The sequence below is a fragment of the Pleurodeles waltl genome, chromosome 1_2 (genome assembly GCF_031143425.1).
Source record: "Pleurodeles waltl isolate 20211129_DDA chromosome 1_2, aPleWal1.hap1.20221129, whole genome shotgun sequence".
In the NCBI taxonomy this organism is placed as follows: Eukaryota; Metazoa; Chordata; class Amphibia; order Caudata; family Salamandridae; genus Pleurodeles; species Pleurodeles waltl.
The window spans coordinates 1,089,928,248-1,089,947,765 of NC_090437.1; the positions used below are offsets into that span (position 1 = coordinate 1,089,928,248).

The following is a 19,518-nucleotide window of genomic DNA, read 5'->3' on the forward strand; positions in this document are numbered from 1 at the left end:
GTGGGCAAGCCAGTTCAAGGCTTGGTTCACAGGGATGGACGGGGTCCCAGGTCGGTGGGCCACCAGGAGTCAGTGTTCCCAAAGATCAGGAATTCCATCTTGTCTGTTTTGAGTCTGAGGCAGTTGTCTTACAATTGTGGCGATGCCGGTCATGCAAAGGTGGTAATTAGCCTTGGTAGTGGAGGGGTCGTCAGCTAACAAGAGGATGAGCTCGGTGTCATCCACGAAGGAGATGGTGTTCAGTCCCTGGTTTTTGGGGATGTAGATCGGGGGTCATGTAGGTGTTAAAAAGGGTGGGGCTGGGGGATGAGCCTTGAGGGACACAGGAGATGATGCTGTTGGGCTCTGAGGTGAAGGGAGGGAGGAGGACCCTCTGAGTTCTTCCTGAAAGTAAGGATGCAATCCATTTGAGGGTCTCTTCTTGGATGACGATCTGATGAAGCCTTTTGATCAGGAAGTGGTGGGATATAGTGTTGAATACCGCTGAGAGGTCGAGAAGGATCAGGGTGGTCGAGTCTCCCCAGTCACAGCGGGTTCTGATGTCAGCCATGGCAGCGATCAGGGCAGTTTCAGTGCTGTGGTTGGAGTGGAATCCGGACTGGGATGCATCCAGAAGATCGTTATCTCTAGGTATTCTGTCAGTTGCAGTTTGATGGACTTTGGCAGGAAATGAGAGCAGGGAGATCGGTCGGTAGTTTCTGAGCTCGATCGGGTCAGCGGAAGGTTTCTTGAGGAAGGGTTTGATCTTGGCGTGTTTCCAATCCTCCAGGTTGGTGGCTGAGGTCATGTATGTGTTGAGGATGTTTGTGAGTTTGTTGCTGATGGTGTTGTTGCCGAGGTTGACCAATCGGTGTGGGAGACCCAGAGCGGAGGGAGTGCATAATGTCCCTGGTGTTCTGCATGGTGAGCTGGTTACAGATGGTGATCCTGTTGTCAGCGGGGGCATCTGTGGGGTCTAGGAAGCTGAAGGTTTTGGTTGCGGCAGGTTGGACTTTGAAGTCCCTGTGGATGGTGAATATCTTGTCAGGGAAGAAGTAATCTAGGCTGTTGCAGAGTTCCTTGTGGGGGGAGGGGTGATGGTTTCAGTCGCTAAGGGGTTGGTGAACTCCTTGACAATGCTGAATAGTTGTAAACTCCCTCTACACCGTTACTCCAAACTTTTTGGAGTAAGTTTCCATGTTTAAATGGGTTGAAAAAACACGTGGAGGGTCTTTAAAACTCTCACAAACTTATCTCTTTATGGGTTTTTCTTACCTTCCTTATGAACACCCACTACCCATCCTCTGGGTGTGCCCACAGTACTGGTGCTAGTCAAACTTAGTACCAGTAAAGTTTCTGTTGTACGAAGTTTCCTCTGCAGGCATTCGAATCCACAGCCCTTAATTTTGGTAACCAAGATGTGGTATATACACCTGCAGGCAGCTTCTTTGCACATCAAGTTAAACTTAGATGTAAAAGAAGTTTGAGACATTTGCTTATAAATAAAAAATATACTTAAACAAAAATATCACATTTCCCTTCACTTCTTAAAACTGCTGAAATTTGGGTAATTCCCTAGCTGTGAGCACGAAGGGAGTAACAAATATCTTTTTAGATAATTTAGCCAGTCGGGGTCCACTTACACTCCCTTATTTCTTGTCTCCCACTATGGCCATGGTAGGGTCTCTTAATCTTTTAAACACTCTGCGAGTGGTTTGAGCTTTTGTGAAATCCTTTAGGTTGACCATGGATTGCTTACTAAAGACCACTGCAGCTCGTTTCTACCATTACTCCAAGTAAACAGGATATTTTATCCTCTATCCTGCAAGGACAATGATATTGAAACTAAGACTAGGTGAGGCCCAACTTCCTTGATGTCACTCTACCATAAATATGCAGCCTTTGCATCACTCACATATACAATCAACAGACATGCTTTCACAAACCCAGTAGCATTAATTAACCAAATATGTAGGGGTAACAGCACTGACATCATGTACTCTTTGAGATGCAAGTATATATTAGAAGTGACATCACACATACTTTGCCTTCGATGATGGGTCACAATTATTGACTGTTTTCAAACGGCATTGTTGCAGGCTAATATAATGGCCTCAAAAATAGAAAAAAATAAAATGTGACACTGATGCCTATTTGCCCTGTTCCCTAAACATATACTTGAGCACAAATATTTTATTAAAGACAGTGCACAGTTTAAATCTACATTCTAACATTTTGTTTTACAGATCAAACACCAGTCCTGCTTGATATTACAACGTCGAACAAAACCATTTATACTTCGGGCGACCAAACTGGTATGTGCCTTGTGAGCGAACCTCAGAATATTCCAAACAGCCCTCTAAGATTTGATGCAATGTGCTACGTGCTTGCTTCCAGTGGCTGGATGAGAGGAAAACATTACTGGGAAGTCGATGTGCAGTCTTCTCCGGCCTGGAGCATTGGGATGGCGTATGGGTCAATTGAGCGTAAAGGGAAACAGAAAGCTGGGAAGCTGGGAAGAAATCGTCTCTCCTGGTGTTTGGAGCTGAAGGATAACATGCTGCTAGCCTGGCACAACGATAAAGCCATTCTGTGTGGCAAAGGGCTCAGTGGCATGAAACAAGTCGGGGTGCATGTAGATTGTGAAAGAAGTAAAATTATCTTCTATAATGCAAAAAACATGAAGGTTCTGCAAGAATTTTCAAGTGCCACTGCTTGCTTTTTTGACCGGTTGCAACACCAATTTACTGAAGCCGTCTTTCCAGCACTCGGCCTATTCCCACCAAAATCAGGACCCATAACATTTGAAAGACTTCAGATATGCAACTCCTCTGTTTAAAGCCATCATCCTGGTAAAAGTGATCATTTAAAGTAGCTGTTTTCAATACAATACAAAAATGGCTAATAAAAATGTAAAATCAGTATGATTACAAACCGATGTAACATATTTCATAAATACATTCATCACACATGCTGAGTGCGTAAAAACACTATTAAACCTGTAAAAACAAATATCCAAGGCAGAATTTATTAATTAAAACGCATCTTTTGATCTCAACCTACACCATTTCCTCGAACGAAAATGTAATTGTCTTTTACAGGCAACACGAAATATAAGTTTCACACTTAGTATGGTACAAGGAGTGGAATGGTATATAACTAGTGTTTCACTGCATTGGAAAACTCCACACAGTTTAAATAGACAGGGGATTTAAGCCTTTTTACCTTTCCACACTAGTTGTTGTTCAAACGAACAAAATATAGAGTTGTTTCAATGGGTGACCTACAACAACCACAAAACCCCATTGTGTTTAATCTATCTTTACACTGAGCAGTATACATATACTTGTCAACGCCTCGGGTCTAAATTACTAGCACAATTCTGCAATTCCAAGCCACAGTAGCCAAATGAGTCCAAATTTTCTTTGAATTATGAGCCTTGCGGTACTGAATTTTTAATGCGAAAACAAGGCTCGAAGCATTAGAATGTGAAGAAACTGAGACTAAGGCCCTCATTCCAACATTGACGGGCGGCGGAGGCCGCCCGTCAATGTTGCGCGTCAGGAATACCGCTCCGCGGTCCAGAGACCGCGGAGGGTATTCCAAGTTTTCCCCTGGGCTGGCGGGCGGGCGGCCGCCGAAAGGCCGCCCGCCAGCCCAGGGGAAAACGAGCTTCCCACCATGAAGCCGGCTCGTAATCGAGCCGGCGGAGTGGGAAGGTGCGACGGGTGCTACTGCACCCGTCGCGTATTTCACTGTCTGCTATGCAGACAGTGAAATACATTTTGGGGCCCTCTTACGGGGGCCCCTGCAGTGCCCATGCCGTTGGCATGGGCACTGCAGGGGCCCCCAGGGGCCCCGTGACTCCCCCTCCCGCCATCCGGTTCCCGGCGGGAGAACCGCCAAGAACTGGATGGCGGGAGGGGGAGTCGGAATCCCCAAGCCGGCGCAGCAAGCTGCGCCGGCTTGGAGGATTCCTTGGGGGCAGCGGGAAACCGGCGGGAGACCGCCGGTTTCCCTTCTCTGACCGCGGCTAAGCCGCCGCGGTCAGAATGCCCCGCGGGGCACCGCCGGCCTGTCGGCGGTGCCACCGCGTCCCGCGGCCCTGGCGGAAGTAATCCGCCAGGGTCGTAATGACCACCCAAGTGAGGTACTCACACATGGAAAGAACACACTTGAGAACCCGGAGTTCTCATCCCTCCTTTGTCTTGTCAGACAAATAATGTTAATTTGAGCAGCAGCCAATTCTTTAGCTCTTTTGGTAGATCAGTGACTTTCCTTCATTGCTTGGAAGGGTACTTTAGTTTGCAGCTTGGGAGAATCCCACAGATCTAAGCAACTTATCTACCTAATTGTGTCCTCTGCATATTTAATTTACAGAACCAACCTAGAAATGGTCAAAGTAAGTATCTCTTTCATATATTATATACAGACTTTACTGGGATTGGTGGCTTGAAGTCTAGTGTACTACAATACATGTTTAAATGCAATTATGTGTAAGAGTGTGTATATTCAAAATTCATACAAAAACTATCAGTTTCTGAAGTTGAACTACTCAAGGCTCTCCAATCTTTAGGGAACTCAAGGACACCACTTCTAGAGACATCAAATTTGAAGAAACGCAGCATTTTGGCACGATCTCAGATAGCGTCCTCTCCCATCAGGCCCAGGCATCTACTTAAAAAAAAGGACATGATACTCTTTGTATTTGAAAGGTATCTCTAATCTCTGCCTTCTTTATACCATATCTTCATGCTGTGTTGACAAAGGATCTTTTGCATTTCATGAGTTTCACTGCTGTTGTGTCTCTTTCTGCCATAAGTTCAATCCATGTATATATGTTTTCTATCTGATCTGAAAATGTAAACTCCATCTATACCTTATAAACAAGCAAAACTGTTGTATATGTCACTAAAGTCTGTAAAATGCTCTGAAGCCTTCTGATGCACGGTTCAAACTAAAGCCAAAGCCTTACTTTGATGCTGTGTTGACAAAGGATCTCGTGCCTTTTATTAGTTTCATAGCTCTTGTTCCTATTTCTGCATTAGGTTAATTCCTTGTATATGCATTTTCTATCTAAACTTAAAACTTACATTCCATCTGTATCTTGTAAACAAGAAAAACTGTTGTATATATCACTCACTTCTGTAAAGTGCTCTGAAGCCCTATAAAGTATGTTTCAAACTAACGACAAGTATAAATCATTTTTAACACTAGGTGAACCATACCCCAAACACAGGGATTCTAGGTTGAAAACTTAATTACTTCAGGTCTCTATGTATTGTGCATATGGCACTGAATGTCAAAAGCCCTTCACACTTTAGCCACTGCATCAACGATAATACCCAGACTTTCAACCTTCATCCACTGTTATCTGACTTTTTACCTTTTCAGCAGTTATATGTGTCTCTGCAAAACATACCTGAAGTCAATGTCCAGCAGGAGGCTTCTCATCTGTGGCCCCTCTGGTCCCAAGGCCCTCAGTCTGATCAATTCATGCAGTCTAAAAAGGTAAAAGTTTACAATATTATGACAAGGAAAGTATGTAATGTGACAAAGTATATATTTAGTAGGTATCATATTTTAGTTGGTACTGTATCAAAGATGGTATAATTCGATAAAGCGACTGATATTAATCGCCATTATTTCAAATGCCCTGTGCCGTTATCCACATCTCAAGCTTTATTTCAGTGCTCTTGGGTTTCAGTAACACACCTGGAGCACAAAAGTGAAGCCCAGTGGTAGAACAGGTCTCACCACTGATGTCCCACAACCGCACTGCCCTTGCAGTGCCACTTATGTGCATTGACTACTGCAGAGTACTCAAGAAGTAGCTCTCTGCTAAAACAATATTAATAATGTTAATATTTATTAAGCACACAAATGCCCAAATGTGTCTAGGCGCTGAAATCTATCAGATATAGAGCACCCGAAATTTTAAAAAAGAAGCAAAAAAAGCCAGGACTTGAGCCATTTTCTAAAACAAGTGAGACTGCTGATTCTTGCGCTCCCAGGGGAGTAGTGTGTCGGAGAATAGATTTGAGTAAAGTGGCATAGAGGGAGTTGCGTAGAGTGGAGTAGTGTAGCACAGATTGGAGTAGCAGGATGTAGAGTGTCAGAGTGGAGTAGCGTTTAATGGAGTAGAGCATCACAGAGTGGAGTATCAGAGTGTAGTGTTGTATAGTGGCCTAGAGTGAAGTGATATAATTTACAGTAGTGCAGAGTAGATTGGCGTGAGTGCAGTAGCGTAGACTGCATTGTTTTTGAGTAAAGTGGTGTAGAGTGCATTGAAGTGATGTTAGTAAAGTGGCAGTGAGTGCAGTGGATACAGTAGATTGTTTCAAACCAGAGTGAAGTGGCGTAGAGTGGAATGGTTTAGGGTAGAGTCGAGTAGTGCAGGGTAGAGTGCAGTGGTGCAGAGCAGAGTGGTGCAGAGCAGAGTGGTGCAGAGCAGAGTGGTGCAGAGTGCAGTGGCATGGAATGGCGTGGTGCAGAATAGATTACAACGGTGTGGAGTGATGCAGAGTGTAGTGACATGGACTGAAGTAGAGTGTTGTAGAGTTGAGTGTAGCAGCATAGAGTAGAGTGGTGCAGAGAGAAGTGATGTACAACACAGTGGTGCAGAACAGGATAGAGTGCCCTAGCGTGCACTGCTAAAGATTGTACTGGTGTAGAGTGCAGTGGCAGAGTGTAGAGTGAGGCAGTATAGAGTGGTGCAGTGTAGAACAGAGCAGCATAAAGTGCATTAATAGAGTGCAACTGTGTAGAGTGGTGCAGAGTAGAGTCGAGTGGTTCAGGGTAGAGTCGAGTGGTGCAGGGTAAAGTGGAGAGGTGTAGAGTGGGGTAAATTGCTATGGTGTAGAGTAAAGTGGCTTATAGTTCAGTGGGGTGGAGTGCAGTTGTGCTGAATAGATTAGAGTAGATAGGAGTGATGCAGAGAGTAGTGACGTAGAGTGCAGTAGAGTGGTGTTGAGTGATGCAGAGTAGAGTGCAGTGGCAGAGTAGAGTGGTGCAGGGAGCCGTGGTGTAGAGTACAGTGGTATAGAATAGAGTGGCAAAGAGTGCACTGACAAAGAGGTTAATAGTATTGAGTGCAATGTACAGTGGTGTTGAGTTCAGTGGTGGAGAGTGCAGTCTTGCAGAATAAAGTGGTGTAGAGTGCAGTGGAACAGAGCAGAGTGGTGTGCAGTACAGTGCAGTGGCATAGAGTTTAACAGAGTAGAGTAGATTGTTTCAGAATAGAGTGAAGTGGTGTGGAGTGGCTCCGATTAGAGTGGAGTGGTGCAGGATAGAGTGCAGCAGTGTAGATTAGAGTGGCTTAGAGTGCGGTGGAGTGCAATTGTGTTGAATATATTAGAGTGGATTAAAGTGATGTAGAGTGCAGCAGAGTGACAGAGTTGAGTGGTGCAGAGTAGAGTGGTGCAGAGAGCAGTAATGCGAATAGGATAAAGTGGTGTAGAATGGACTGACGAAAAGGGTAATGGTGTAGAGTGCAGTGGTGCAGAGTACAGTGGTGGAGAGTTCAGTGGTGGAGAGTGCAGTCTTGCAGAAAAGAGTGTCTCAGAATGCAGTGGTGCAGTGTAGAGTAGCACAGTGTAAAACAGAGCAGCGTAAAGTGCAGTAACAGAGTGCAATGGTGTACTTGATAACCAATAAATTCAATTTCCCCCCCCCAAAAAAAGATTGCAATGATGTAGAGTGGCGTAGAGTGGCGTAGCGTGCTGTGGTGTGGTATGCAGTGGCATAGAGTGCAGTGGTGCAATGTAGAGTGGCATTCAGTTCAGTGGTGGAGAGTGCAGTTTTGCAGAGTAGAGTGTCTCAGAGTGCAGTGGTGCAGTATAGAGTGATGCAGTGTAGAACAGAGCTGCATAAAGAGCAGTAACAGACTGCAATGATTTAGAGTGGCGTAGCTTGCAATGGCACAGCATGCAGTGGCACAGTGTAGAGTGGCATTGAGTACAGTGGCTGACAGTGCAGTCTTACAGAGTAGAGTGGCATAGAGTGCAGTGGCATAGAGCAGGAAGAGGCAGAGTAGGGTGCAGTGGCATAGAGTGCAATGATGCATAGTAGAGTGAAGTAGAGGGGAGCGGTTCAGGGTAGAGTATAGTGGGGCAGGGTAGAGAGAAGAGGTATAGACTAGGGTGGTGTAGAACCAGTAATATGGAGTAGAGTGGTGTAGATTGCAATGGTGTGGAGTGCAATGGAGCAGAATAGATCAGAGTGGCATGAAGTGATGCAGAGTGTAGCAGCACAGAGTGCAGTAGAGTAAGGTAGAGTTGAGTGGTACAGAGTAGAGAGCAGTGGCACAGAATACAGTGGCGCAGAGTAGAATAGAATAAAGTAGAGAGCAATGACAAAGAACGCAATGGTGTAGAGTGCTGTCCTTACCCCAGATGCCATCTTCCTCACAGAAACTTGCCTTAACCCCGCCTCCGCACCAGACATCGCCACTGTCATCCCTGAAGGTTACAAAATAACCAAACTAACAAGAACAGAAGCAGAATCCCCATCATCTACAGAGACACCATCCGATGCACGACTTCCCCTGATTACCTGACACCGGTAATGGAACACCTCAACTTCCAACTCCACACAGACAGAAAAATCACCATCAGTGGCATCCCTGCCGTTCCGTAACTCATTGCCACGCATGCAAGCACTACATATTACTAGGTGACCTCAACTTACATCTTGAGGACCCTAGCAACCCAACTCCAACAACCTCCTGGAAAGCATGAGTAACAACGGCCTCAAGCAGCTCGTCACCAACCCTACCCACAAAACAGGACACACGCTCGACCCCATCTTCACCTCCAGCGACAGTGTCAGGTATATCTACACCACACCATTCACCTGGTCCGACCACTACAGCATACACTTCACCATCTCAGGACCCACCTACCCTGGGACCGTGCCATCCACATCCACATGAAGAGACTGGAAAAAGGCATCAGAAGACCACTGGAACGACAATCTATACTCGCACCAACCAGACTCCAGACTCACAGAACCTGAACAAGCAACAAAGAGCTTCTCCCAGTGGATCACAGAATGCGCTGATGCCATCACCCCCGCCAAGACAGCCAAGGTCAAAGAACAAAGCAAAAGAGCAAGCTGGTTCACAGAGGAACTGCACTCCATCTAATGCAATTGCTGACAACTTCAAAGAAGGTGGCACAGCAGCAAAAAAACAGAAGACTGCACCGCCTTCAGGTGTTCTTAACCAGAACCACCACTTCTTAAAAGAAACCAAGAAGAACGCTCTAGGAGACAGCTTCAAAGCCAGTACAAACCACATCAAAGAGTAGATTGTTTCAGAGTAGAGTGAAGTGGCACTGAGTAGAGTGGTGAAGGATACAGTGAAGTGGTGCAGGATAGAGTGCAGTGGCATATAGTAGTGGCATAGAGCGCAGTGGCATGGAGTGCAGTGTTGCAGAGTAGAGTGGCATAGAGTTGATTGGAGTAGAGTGGAGTGGTGCAGCGTAGAGTGGAGTGGCCTAGACTGGACTGATGTATTGTGCAGTGGCGAAGAATGCATTGGTCTGTAGTAGAGTTGGGTAGAGTGTATTGGCTTAGAGTAGAGTGGTGCAGAATAGAGAGGCATAGAGTGAAGTAGCATAGTGTGATGCACAAGACACCAGCAGTGCTAAAGCCAGCCATGGTGGTATGCTGTTGTTGGTTCAGTGGAGCATGTTTACCTATTTCATCATTGAGAACACACACATCCACCAAATAGTATAAAAACTATGTTTTGACATAGGCAGGATGTTCAAGGCTGTAGCGTAAATAATGTAGTTATGTTTGGGCTCCTGTTTATAGTTTTCTGGTAATCTGTGCTGTCTAGGATTTTATGACACTGTGCTACTGCACATGCTGCATGCACTAAGGCTATTGCTCATTAAGTGTAGTTGTGTAGGCTACGCCTTTGGGCTTGCCAGTGCATGTTTTTTTATTTAAAGGGTTTGGTACAGCCAACAGTACTTTGAAAGAAGAACCTCAACATGAATATTTTTTTAGTGCATGCACCTCCTTCCTACAGGCCTGTTTTAAGGATTATACTACAGCCTCGTAAACTGGAGCACAGGAAGGGCATGAACGGGCTCCAAGGAGAGAGTAATCTACATTCCTATTGCTTTCCTATAAACACTCTCACTTTGAAGTCAGAGAAAGAAAAGTAAACACAAAGCTCCCTCTGAAGAAGGTGCCTGACATGTCACCTTAGTGTTTAAATGCACAGCAAATGTGACAAGATAAGAACATAGTTTAAAGGTCTGTTTACAGAAAGTGGGATCTCGGAAGACTACAATAATCAAGGTTTGGGAAAGGGGAAGGGGCGGACTCAAGCTAGACAGCCTGAAAACAAAAAGAGCCAGAAAATAGAAAGCAATAAAATGGTAAGCAATAGGCAGAATGCATTCCCAAGGAAGTTTCTGAGTGTCCTCAAGATGTCTTCAGCAAAGCAAACAGCTGTGCTGTCCTGTGGGCTTTGACCTAAAAAGGCTTAACAGGACAGTTACTTTGCAGTGAATGGAGTCTCCAGTCTAGTTCCAGATTCATCACAGGCATCAACATAGTGGTCCTGATGCAAGGGATACAGGCTTCTAAAGATGCTTATCAGGTCAACAGGGGGTCTTCCTGGGGCCACCCCTTGGTCCACAAACACAGTGGGGTAACTTTGGCCACAGAAGTCTGAGTTCTTCGAAGTCTTGGTGACGTCCAACCAAAAACCAGGGGCCTCTGGTCTCCAGTGACAGCGAAACAAACTGTTCCCTTTAACTGAGACTTTTGTCCATCTTGGATGACTAAACTGCACTCTGAAGACTCTCCCGGATCCAGCAGACTTGGGTGCAACTTTTAAGTGCTAGGACTTGATTGCTCATGCTGCGCTTTCAGCAGTGATCAAGCGATTGTGACTACCAACTAGCCAAGGTGGCTTCTTCACCTGTTGTGGCCCAGCCTAAATTGGGTCTACTGGCATGTATGCAAAAGTGCCTTCTATGTACAAATAATTCCACAGAAACCAATTCTGTGAAGCTTGACCTGCTACTTGTGTTCACAGAATCCACTTTTTTGCACACACATTTCACTCGTGTATGTACATTGTTCAGCCAATTAAGCATTCTATTACTTTATTTTAAACCCATGAATGAAAACATGAAGAACTTTAGGGAAAGGAACAGTACAGCGGCTCATCATACACCAGTGTGTCTGCACTCTGCATGCAAATGAGGTACAAGGGTATACTTATTCAGGAGCATGTGGTGCATTTTGATGCTGCAAGCATAGGGCAGGCTGACACGAGCTGGGCCTACGGCACTGGACAGCAGTTTTACACCAACGGCACTTCCAACCATCTCTCTTTGCAAGCAGAGGACTCACTAATGTTCTAACACTTGAAAAAGGTTCAGCTTCGGAATCAATTCCAATATGGACATTCAGTATGATATTTCATATGCTACTTTGTGCTATACTAAAGGTTTACAGCTGTTGCCCAAACATTCTCTTGGATCTAGCACCAGGATCTTTTCAGCAACGCTGGCTTTTAAAATCGCTTTTCAGTTTTGGGAATATCTACACTATTATCAGGTATTTTAATATTCACAGAGGCCAAGGAAGCCACCTCGAGACAGGAGTTGCTGATTACATCTATTGGTCAGTCGCTCTAACACACCATTTCTCTTTGTCTATAAGGACCTACCTGTAATTTGTAAAACACACATGGAGATAACAAAAAAACAAAAAAAAAACATAAAATAGTGGTACTTATTACCTTGGGGTGCCAACACAGAGAACTCTTGTGAATCCCAGGGCAGCGACAACATCCAAAAGGAATTGACAACTTCGGTCGGCAAACAAATACTGTGCATTTGATTTCTTATTCGCCAGTGCATACAGCATCTGGCTGGGTCTCCTCAGCTGTGCAATGGAGATATCGGCCTGCACCTGATGGTCAGCGTGCTCAGGCCATTCCTCCAGTAACAACAGCTGCTGGCACTCCTGGCAAAATCTACGCTTTGGTAATGGCAACTGAATATAGTTTCGGTACCTGAGGAAAAAATCCAAAGTAAAAAAATGGATAAATTAATAACAGATTTGGCACCTCAAAACTACAAATAGTTTGAAAAATTACTAGTTAAGGCACTGATGTAAACAACTTTCACCACGATAATCCACAGTATATAACCTAATACTTTACTAATATTGTAAGAGAAAAAATAAGTGAAATAGGAAGTGGAACAATATCATTCAATAAGGAACCTAAAATTCTACCCCAGATTTGCCAACCTGGGAAACGTGTGAGAGGATGTGGGGGTCTGATGGAGGCGGGTCTTTAAACTCATTACTGTCTGAAGAGTGACGTAGGAGGGCGGATCCATGGACAGGGAGCAAGTCGCTGTGTCAGTCACTGACTGAAAAGCCAACTGAGGGCCAGTGGAGGGTCGGGGCTTAGAGTTTATCGTGGTATGACCAGTATTTTTTACCCGCCAAACTACACACATTAAAGGTTCATTAAGTCGTCTCCAAGCCTTGTGAAGGAAGCAAGATTTGTTATGGCTTTTATAGTAATTTGGAGCCTCCGCAAATGAGCTGAAAATCTACTCTTTAGTTGGTGTCAGCGTACTTTCTGTTCACGTTCTGAAACTGTCTTGCAGGAGGTGACCTTGTGAAGACGGCTGATGAAGAGTAACCTGCTGATACAATAAGAGACAGCAGATCTTATAGTCTCATTGGATGGCCTTTTAATCACGTAGGATGGTACGTAAGCAGGACATAAACAAATGAATGGATTGCGTCTTTGAGGTGATTGCCAAGTAAGGTATTCCCCGGCCCAATATATACTTAATCATTCAAACTCTCACATAATGAAGCACACACTGTTACTGACTAATGTACTCGACATTTCACACACCATAGAGGGGATAGAGGAGATGTTTTAGGTTTTGCGTTGTAGCCATTATGGCATCGCTACAATTCAACACTAACCAAATCTTTACTAAAGTTATCTTTAATAAATATAGCGAACTATAGATATAAAAAGTCACTGTAAAATCTTCATTAAGGTACATAATAGTTCGGTACTATAGTCACAAATGTACTGGCTTTATTTAAAACAGCATATATATTATATTCATTGATTTCCTGGAAATATCACATCAGTTAATTTATGGTAACCAAACTAAACCTCACTCTGATCCCCATAACTTACCTTAACACTCATCTCACCCCTTACCTAAAACTAACCCCAACCTTAACCCATACCATTCCACAGAACCTTTTCCTGAACCCCTCCCCAAAGCTAAGTCTTAATCATATCCCTAATGAAAAATATCTTTCAAATATGCTTTTCTTATTTTTAAAATGCAAACTGTTAGAAATGAGGTCTCTAGTTGGCAGTCGGTTTGCACCCTGTCCAAGTAGGGACCCTCACTCTAGTCATGATAAGGGAGATACCCGCTCAGATAAACCCTGCTCACCCCCTTGGTAGCTTGGCACAAGCAGTCCAGCTTATCTCAGAAGCAATGTGTAAAGCATTGCACATAACACACAGTAATAAGTGAAAACAAAACAAACGGACACCACACCAGTTTTAGAAAAATGGCCAATACTTATCTATATAAGACAAGACCAAATATGATAAAAATCCAACATACAGTAATAGAAATATGAATTCTGCAAGATTTACTCAAAAATACAGTTCCTTGAAGTCGATAGCTCCACCCGGGGCGTCGTGATCAACAAAACCAACAGTTCAGGCTGGCCGCGGGTTGCGGGTCAGCTACGGTGTCGAGGAGATCCGCAAACAGTACCTTGGAATTGCAGGGTGTCGTGATCCTCGTGGTGAGCTCCAGAGAGCGGCGTCGCTGATGTCGCGGTGTCGGTTCCGGAGTCGGTGCAGGAGTCGTCAGGCCCTTGAGGTCACACTCGTTGTGGATCGAACTCCAGGCTGATGAAGTCAGGTGTACCAGCGTTGATGGCGTCAGTGGTTTCTCCTCTTGGACAGCACAAAGTACACAGTTCCCAGTGCTGCAGTTCGAGGAAACTGAAGTCTTTGGTGTCCCTGAGACTTCCAACAGGAGGCAAGCTCTACTCCAAGCCCCTGGAGAATTTTCTCAAGCAAGACACACAGCGAAGTTCACCCTTTGCACTCTTTTCAGGCAGAAGCAGCAACTGAAGGCCAGTCCAGCAAACAACACAGCAAAGGGACAGTACTCCTCCTTCAGTTCTGCAGCTCTTCTTCTGGGCAGAGGATCCTCTTGGTTCCAGAAAGATTCTAAAAGTCTGGGGTTTTGGGTCTTCTTCTTATACCCAGTTCTGCCTTTAAAGTTGGCAAACTTCGAAGCAAAGTCTCAAGTGTTTGCAAGATCCTTCCTTGCCCAGGCCAGGCCTAGACGCACACCGGGGGGTTGGAGACTGCATTGTGTGAGGGCAGGCAGTCCTTTCAGTTGTGAGTGATCACTCCTCCCTAGCTTAGATGGCTCATCAGCATATGCAGGCAACACCCCGCCCCCTTTTGTATCACTGTCTAGAGAGGTGCAAAACAGCCCAACTGTCAAACTGACCCAGACAGACAATCCACAAACAGGCAGAGTCACAGAATGGTATAAGCAAGAAAAAGCCTACTTTCTAAAAGTGGCATTTTCAAACAGACAATTTAAAAACCAACTTCACTAAAAGATGTATTTTTAAATTGTGAGCTCAGAGACCCTAAACTCCAACTTTTTATCTGCTCTCAAATGGAATCTGCACTTTAAGGATATTTAAAGGCAGCCCCCATGTTAACCTATGAGAGAGATAGGCCTTGCACTATGAAAACCGAATTTGGCAGTATTTCAATGTTCGGACATATAAAACACACTAGTATATGTCATACCTTAAACATACACTGCACCTTGCCACTGGGGCTATCTAGGGCCTCCCTTAGGGGTGCCTGACATGTAGTAGAAGGAAAGGTTTAGGCCTGACAAGTGGGTACACTTGCCAAGTCGATTCAGCAGTTTAAAACTGCACACACAGACACTGCAGTGGCAGGCCTGAGCCATGTTTACAGGGCTACTAATGTGGGTGGCACAACCAGTGCTGCAGGCCCACTAGTAGCATTTGATTTACAGGCCCGGGGCACCTCTAGTGCACTTTACTAGGGATTTACCAGTAAATCAAATATGCCAATCATGGATAAACCATAAACAGTACATTTTACACAGAGAGTATATGCACTTTAGCACTGGTTAGAAGTGGTAAAGTGCCCAAAGTCCTAAAGCCAACAAAAACAGGTCAGAAAAAATAGGAGGAAAGAGGCAAAAAGACTGGGGACGACCCTGCAAAAAGGGCCATTTCCAACACAAACGTAACATATAAACACAATATTTTTGATTGCCTTTCCAAATAAGACCATTTTGGAAAGTAAATAAATGATAGACTACGTTTCCTTCATTTGTGTCAAACCTTTTTCACCCACCATTTTATTTACTGCAAACTGAGTTGAGGGCTTGCACTGGGCACAGTCTACAGGCAAACCCTCTGTAGTGAATATAGACACAGTTTTGAAATTTGGGTATTTTCTACTCAACGTGGCTATTACTCTCAATAAGGACTCTCCTGGCATTGCCAATCAGGTGGAGTCATAGTGCGATCTTGGTGCAAACTTAATGCAGCCCACAAAAATTCATTGGTATGAAGCCAAGTTTTCACTGCTTTTCTTGAATTTGAGCACATCAAGTATGGCTTAAATTTCGGTTGGCAGTGAGTTCCACAGCAAGGCTACCTGAACTCTGAAAGAGTTGGGTCCTTATATAGTGTATTTGAAGGGTGCAATGACTAGGACACCTTTGTTGCTGGATCTGAGCGGTGTGGTTGAGGACTTATGTTTTTTTACTTAGTGGAGCGGAAGGAAGGTGCTTTGCCACAGAAGCTTCTTTGAGTGATAATGCTAGACTTACAGATAGTTTATTTCTTAATTTGTAGCCAAAGTAGATTTTTAAGATGTTGTGAGACAAAATCTAATTTCTTTGGAGTCCGTTTATCTCCTTCTAGGGCAGCCATAAAAAGGTGAAATTACATCTAGCTTCAAATACATATTCCACTACAATCTTAAGAGAGAAGGACATAAATGTTATTATACTCCTCAACAGCTGAATTGGATGTATGCGCTGATTACTTTGGAAATCGGGGCCCGGCAATTGAGCTTACTGTCTACGATAGTATCTAGATCACGCACTTCCGGTCCTGGGTTAGGGCAGTATCCAGTTTCTGAAGGTCAAAGGGTACAGACCCAGGAATTGACTATTTTACAGACCGGGAGGATGTCAGACAGTGAGGGGTTACGTTTTAAATGGCTACAGACTCGACTTCGAATCTCAGAGAGGGTATCAAGTAATATCAAGGAACATCTATGGGGTCAATGATGAGTTTAAGAGAGAGGCTGTCGTGCTGTGTTCCAAGAGAAACACCAACCTATTGTAGTAATGCTCCAAGAGACATATTTGATGGGCAGGAATTGTACCTTCCTTGGTAAGCATAACTACTCTTGTGTGTACCATGCAGGATACACTCGGAGCTCCCGGGGGGGTGCTATTGTGTGCAAGGAAAAGTCCCATAACAATAAAAAAGGTATCTACTGACCCACAAGGCAGATATATAATGAGCACAGGACTTCTAGAGGGCCGTGTCTGGACCGTTATCAGCGTCTTCATCTGCCCATCCTTGTTAGCTTCGACACTCGATGCTCTTTCACAGCTTCTAGCAGGATCTCCAACGGGATCACCAGTAGTTGATGGAGATTTCAGCACCATGATGAATTCCCAGTACGACACCAATTCCGATTCTACTAAGACCAAATCAGTCCTGCTCTACAGATGGGCTGAAGCACTTGGACTTATTGGCACATGGTATTTTCAGCATCAAGAAGACAGGCATTTTACCTACTACTCTCCCTCACACTGCAACTCCTCTAGTATTGACTACTTAGATGTCAGTGAGATTGCACACTCCTGAAGGGTCCCCTATAAAGTTAACTATTTGTAACACTGTGGGCGGGGAAAAGGGACCCCTGCGTCTTAATCCCTGGTGGCTCCTCTAGTGATTAGCTCAGTGACAAACAGAATAATTTGGTTTTAATTGAAGACTCTGATCCCTCTCCTACAAAACTATGGGAAGCTTTTAAAAAAGTCACATTGGGTGAAGTTATGTCCCAATCAAATGGGAAAGTGGAGACAAACAAGGTGAGTTGCTGCATTTAGAAAGAGATAGCACTAACCTAGAACACATGTGCGCTATGAGCGATATCTGGACTCAGCCAGGATAACCCTTCAGTAAAAAGATCTTAGATACCGCTCGCCTAGGGGTGGTTCTATTCCCAAGGGAGAGTTAATGAGATGGGGGATAACGCATGGAAACTGTCATATTGTTGTTAGCATAAAGATAGTATTGGTAGACTAATCTCTGAATTTCGCACTAAAGACAGGAGGCACGGTCAGGACAACAATGGACATCACGGCTGAATTTTCCTCGTACTATCAAACACTACATGGATACCATTCCCTGTCATTAGCTGAAAGAAATAATCCCATCATACATTAAATTTCTGTGGAAATCAATATGTAGGACATATAGGAACTAAATTCCATGTCGCCGTAGACAGCTTCTGTTATCTTGCATGATAATTACCGATTCCCAACAGAGACACTTGTGTTTAAACATTACTTCACTACTTACAAAAGTTAAACAAGATCTCGAAATTGGGCCTCCGTACCTCTCAATGGCTGGGTATGGAGTACCTCCCCCATTTCCTATGACCCTTTGTCTTGTCATCCACCTTTTTCTCAGACCTACAGGCCTCAATTATTACTTATGCATAGGTGCATAAAGCTTTGCATTTCATATGTGTAAAGTCGCTGATCACCTTATGATGTAGGGCTGAGATGGGTAGATGTTCAGTTGTATTACTGGGCTTTCCAAATGTTGCTAATAAATACTGGCTCTACAGAGATAGAGGAGGCCCTCTCAACAGACTGGAATCGGATGTAGTAGACGCGCATGATTTCAGAATTTGCACAATGCCATGGTCTCCTCTTGTTCCCTACCTCCAGTAGCCAGATTTCCTATTCTTTGTTGGCAAGCCTCGTTAAAACCTATTGAATGGCCCAGCAGGCTAACTGGAACAACTCCGCTCTGGCAGGGCACATGGTTAGCACAAATAGTGCGAATCCAGGTGTTTCACAGAGGAATCTGATTTGTATTTCAACATTGGAGGACATCTGGCAGGGCAGTATGATTCAGGGCATAATTTACTTCCTTGCTGTAACGGTCCCGCCGTCGACCTTTCGACTAAAACCACATCTGCCACCGTGACAGTGCGCCCGCCGAATTTAGATGTTGGCGATCCCATAGGCGAAAGCCTGCATTCGAACCACCGTCTCTACCAAGAAACACGGCCCGCATCGACAGCGGCCTTTCTGCAGTGCACATTTGGATGTGCCTCTCAACCAAGAGAAAAATGGCATTCTGACCTCCATGTCCGAGTTGGCGGATTAGCGGTAAAAAGGGTGAAAACTCACTTTTTTCCCCATTCCACCTGTCTTCGACTTGACAACTCCTGAGGTCACTGCAGCCACTGACCCAAGGAGAAAATACGATCCCATGTCGCCAGACTCAAAGGTAGGGATGCTGCATTGCCACAGTAAGTTGGGTGGGCACTACACAGGAGGTAGGCACCACTGCAGGCATATACATGTCACAGTCATTTTTTTTAAATTGCTGTGACATGCATATGTGGGGTACACAATGGTGTCACACATGGCTGGGGACACACTGACACAACACACATATTGCACACATATTGATGACACAACTGTTATTGGGGTGTCATCATTCACTGCAAAATGAATGCTGGCACCACAATGACAGTACACGCACATTGGACAACAGTGCCCATGTGTGTGCATTGAAAGGGGACCTGTACGGGTAGGTTCGTGCTATCTGTTGTGTATGTGAGACTGTGCATATATGTGTGTAGATTGGCTGTTTGAGGTGGAATGGGTGGTGTGGTTGCATCTGTATGTGTGTCACTTTCATGTGAGACCAATGTTGTTGTGTATGTTGTGTTGCCATGTGACACATTCAGCGGAGTGTTGTTGATTTGTGAATGAGTGTGTTTCTGTAGCTAAATGTGTAGTTGTTGTGGGTGTTGTAGGTGGGTGCAGTGCAAATGGTGTGTGTATGAGGTGTCATGGATGTATGTCAATGTGTGTTTTCAGTATGTAGGGGTTGTGTTGGAATGGTAATGGGTTATTGTGTGTATATGGTGTGTCGGCTAAAAGACAGTGTGTGTGTGTCACTTATCTGTCTTCTACAGCCTTTGCCGCTGGCTCTGTATATACTATATCAAAGTAAGATATAGTGTGCACAGAGTCCAGGGGTTCCCCAGGGGCTTAACAGAGGCTAAGGTAGATAATATTAATGCTCTCTTTGTGGTAGTGTGGTCGAGCAGTTAGGCTTATCAGAGGGTAGTGCAAAGCATTTGTTGTACACACAGGAAATAGA

General features: G+C 44.5%; 2 protein-coding genes across 5 annotated transcripts in view; one reads left to right on the top strand and one right to left on the bottom strand.

The window, feature by feature from the left end:
• The window catches only part of LOC138248214 (E3 ubiquitin-protein ligase TRIM69-like), a 69,170-nt gene extending 66,179 nt beyond the window's left edge, over window positions 1–2,991 (top strand). For all 3 annotated transcript variants that reach the window (XM_069202156.1, XM_069202155.1, XM_069202154.1), the window contains one exon: window positions 2,226–2,991. In XM_069202156.1, coding sequence (XP_069058257.1) covers window positions 2,226–2,818 — 593 coding nt within the window. In that variant the 3' untranslated portion in view covers window positions 2,819–2,991. The remainder of the gene's footprint in view (window positions 1–2,225) is intronic.
• Window positions 1–19,518, bottom strand: part of ZCCHC4 (zinc finger CCHC-type containing 4) — a 299,886-nt gene that overhangs the window by 195,281 nt on the left and 85,087 nt on the right. For both annotated transcript variants that reach the window (XM_069202157.1, XM_069202158.1), the window contains 2 exons: window positions 11,750–12,025; window positions 5,402–5,482 (listed from right to left, as the gene is read on the bottom strand). In XM_069202157.1, the coding sequence (XP_069058258.1) occupies window positions 5,402–5,482; window positions 11,750–12,025 (357 nt within the window). The remainder of the gene's footprint in view (window positions 1–5,401; window positions 5,483–11,749; window positions 12,026–19,518) is intronic.